At 40.1% G+C, this 2,114-nt stretch overlaps 1 protein-coding gene across 6 annotated transcripts in view; it reads left to right on the top strand.

The window, feature by feature from the left end:
• LOC106530789 (proton myo-inositol cotransporter) overlaps nt 1-1,980 on the top strand; it is a 16,713-nt gene extending 14,733 nt beyond the window's left edge. For 2 of the 6 annotated variants that reach the window (XM_014026496.1, XM_014026495.1), the window contains exons 11-12: nt 575-747; nt 1,526-1,980. In XM_014026496.1, the coding sequence (XP_013881950.1) occupies nt 575-747; nt 1,526-1,615 (263 nt within the window). In that variant the 3' untranslated portion in view covers nt 1,616-1,980. Of the gene's footprint in view, nt 1-574; nt 1,139-1,525 lie in introns of those variants that run through there. The other 4 variants (XM_014026499.1, XM_014026498.1, XM_014026497.1 and 1 more) reach the window with 3 other exon arrangements.
• The last annotated feature ends 134 nt before the right edge of the window (nt 1,981-2,114 follow it).

The raw sequence follows: 2,114 nt of genomic DNA, 5'->3' as shown, positions 1-2,114 counted from the left end.
GTCCAGAGGTCCCGAGCCCCAGCAGGCAGTCACCAGGCCAGGCCGACACACACCCCACCGGGGGGCCGAGCAGCAGTGGGCCTCCAGATAAACCAGCAGTAGGGGCAGCCCAGACCGCAGACAAATACCCAAACATACACAATCGCACCATCCCACCCTCATCCTCACCCCCACTCAGTCAAAGACATACAAGGACGCCACATTCCACTCATACCCCCGATACACATTTATGACTTTTAAGTCATAAATTTAAACTGGAATGCCCCTCCAGTGGGAGTTCTCTGTGGGAAAATAGGAGAGTTCTGAATTCAACACAGCAGCTACTTACGACAACAGTGATTAAAACTCTCCTAGTTTCACTTTTAATAGTATTTCTGTGTTATGTTGTATTTATTTCACATTTAGTCAGTTGGACATGTAGTAATGTTCAGTGTTTTTATATGAGGACGTGTTAAAACACTGTTTATATGCAGGAAACACCACGTAGAGCTCAGGTATTGTTTGTTAGTGGTGCTCAGCCGTAGCTGTGAGATGAGGAGCGAGCTTTAATTGAATCAAACGTGTGTCTGTCCAGGTGCGTTCTTCATGTACACAGGCCTGGTGGTGCTGGGTCTCCTCTTCGTCTACGGCTGCCTCCCAGAGACCAAAGGCTTACAGCTGGAGGACATAGAGAACCTGTTTACCGGTCGTCTCTGCTCCTGCGGAGGCCTCTCCGCCAATGAAAGTCGCTATGTCCACTACACCCGGGTAAAAGGCAGCAACTACCTCCAATCTGACAGCAATGCCTCAGACGTACAGTAGAGCGGGGATATTTTTCTCTTTGGACTCTCTCTTTTGGTTTCTCTTTCTTTTTGGTTTTCAGATGGAACATGCAGGGGGGAAAGGTGTTGTGATCAAAAACACTGACTAGAACTGAGAGAAATGAGACTTTTACTCTACCTCAGTCATTCTTACCTGCCTGTTTTTTATTTTTTTCTTAATCCAAGCAGCAGGCTGCTTCAGGTCATTTTTAAATGTTTTTTTTTTCCAATTTTGCTAATGTTCATTTTTTATCATCATGACAGGGAAGCACGTCTCTCCTGTGTTGTTTACAGAGGTTAACTGAGGCCATGATGCTGGATCGATTATCGGACCTAAACCACAAATCATAATAACAATCAAAATCTTCAAAAAAAATGCTCTGCATGATTTCAGTCTTTTATCCAATCATCGCACTTGATTGCACCAGCAAGAATGTGTTTGTTCTCAAACACTTTTTATCTTAAAAAAAAATAATAAAAACTTTAAAACCTTCAGCTGATTTCTGCCATGTTTGGACTTTATCTGGCTGTTTTTTATAAAACACATTCTTGTTGGAATCACAGATGTGGGTTTACTCTTATAATCGTCACTGCTGTCAAACTGATTGGGGCTTGGTGGTCCAAATGTTTTGTTTCAACCAAATGTTTTCAAATGATACTGCTTTTTGAAGTTGTTCAGTATGCCGCATTGCCAGAATAAGTTTTCCCACATATTTTTTTTTTAGCAAAGTTCGGATTTGAGCCCAGCCCAGTATGGAGCAGTGGACTCAGACAGTGCCATAGCTTATATAACTGTAAGTACAGTGTCAATGTAGTCGATGCTCTTGCAGCTTTTCTCTAACTGAATAAGCCTTTTTAATGATTAGTTTCATGTGTTTGTTCTTGCAGCTACGATAATCGTGATCAAGCATTCCTACAGCACTCTTTTTGCACTGGTTCACTTTAATAAACGCCTGTTTGGTTTTTATGGTATTGTTAGTTTTTACAATTTACACAGGATTTCTTATTCAGGTGTTTCTTGTGCTGTTGTGAATTTTATTATCCAGTATAGATAATAAAGTGAAGTGTTCGCAAATCGCACAAGATGTCCATATCGGAACACATTTGTTACTATGTTGTTGGGATTATTGTGGCAAATTCATTTTGGTTACATTAGATTATTAAAAACAGTAAGAAAGCAGTAATGTCTGTGGGTTTTATTTTTTATTTATTTATTTTTTTTAAGTGCAAAACATACCAATCTCCATCCGGAGCACATTATTTATTCGTTCGTTCATTCATTTCATTTCATTTCGTTAAAAAATGAAATAATAA

This window comes from Austrofundulus limnaeus, unplaced genomic scaffold (genome assembly GCF_001266775.1).
Source record: "Austrofundulus limnaeus strain Quisiro unplaced genomic scaffold, Austrofundulus_limnaeus-1.0 Scaffold558, whole genome shotgun sequence".
NCBI lineage: Eukaryota > Metazoa > Chordata > Actinopteri > Cyprinodontiformes > Rivulidae > Austrofundulus > Austrofundulus limnaeus.
Note: the sequence above shows the minus strand (reverse complement) of the source record. Positions and strands in the feature narration are given on the sequence as shown.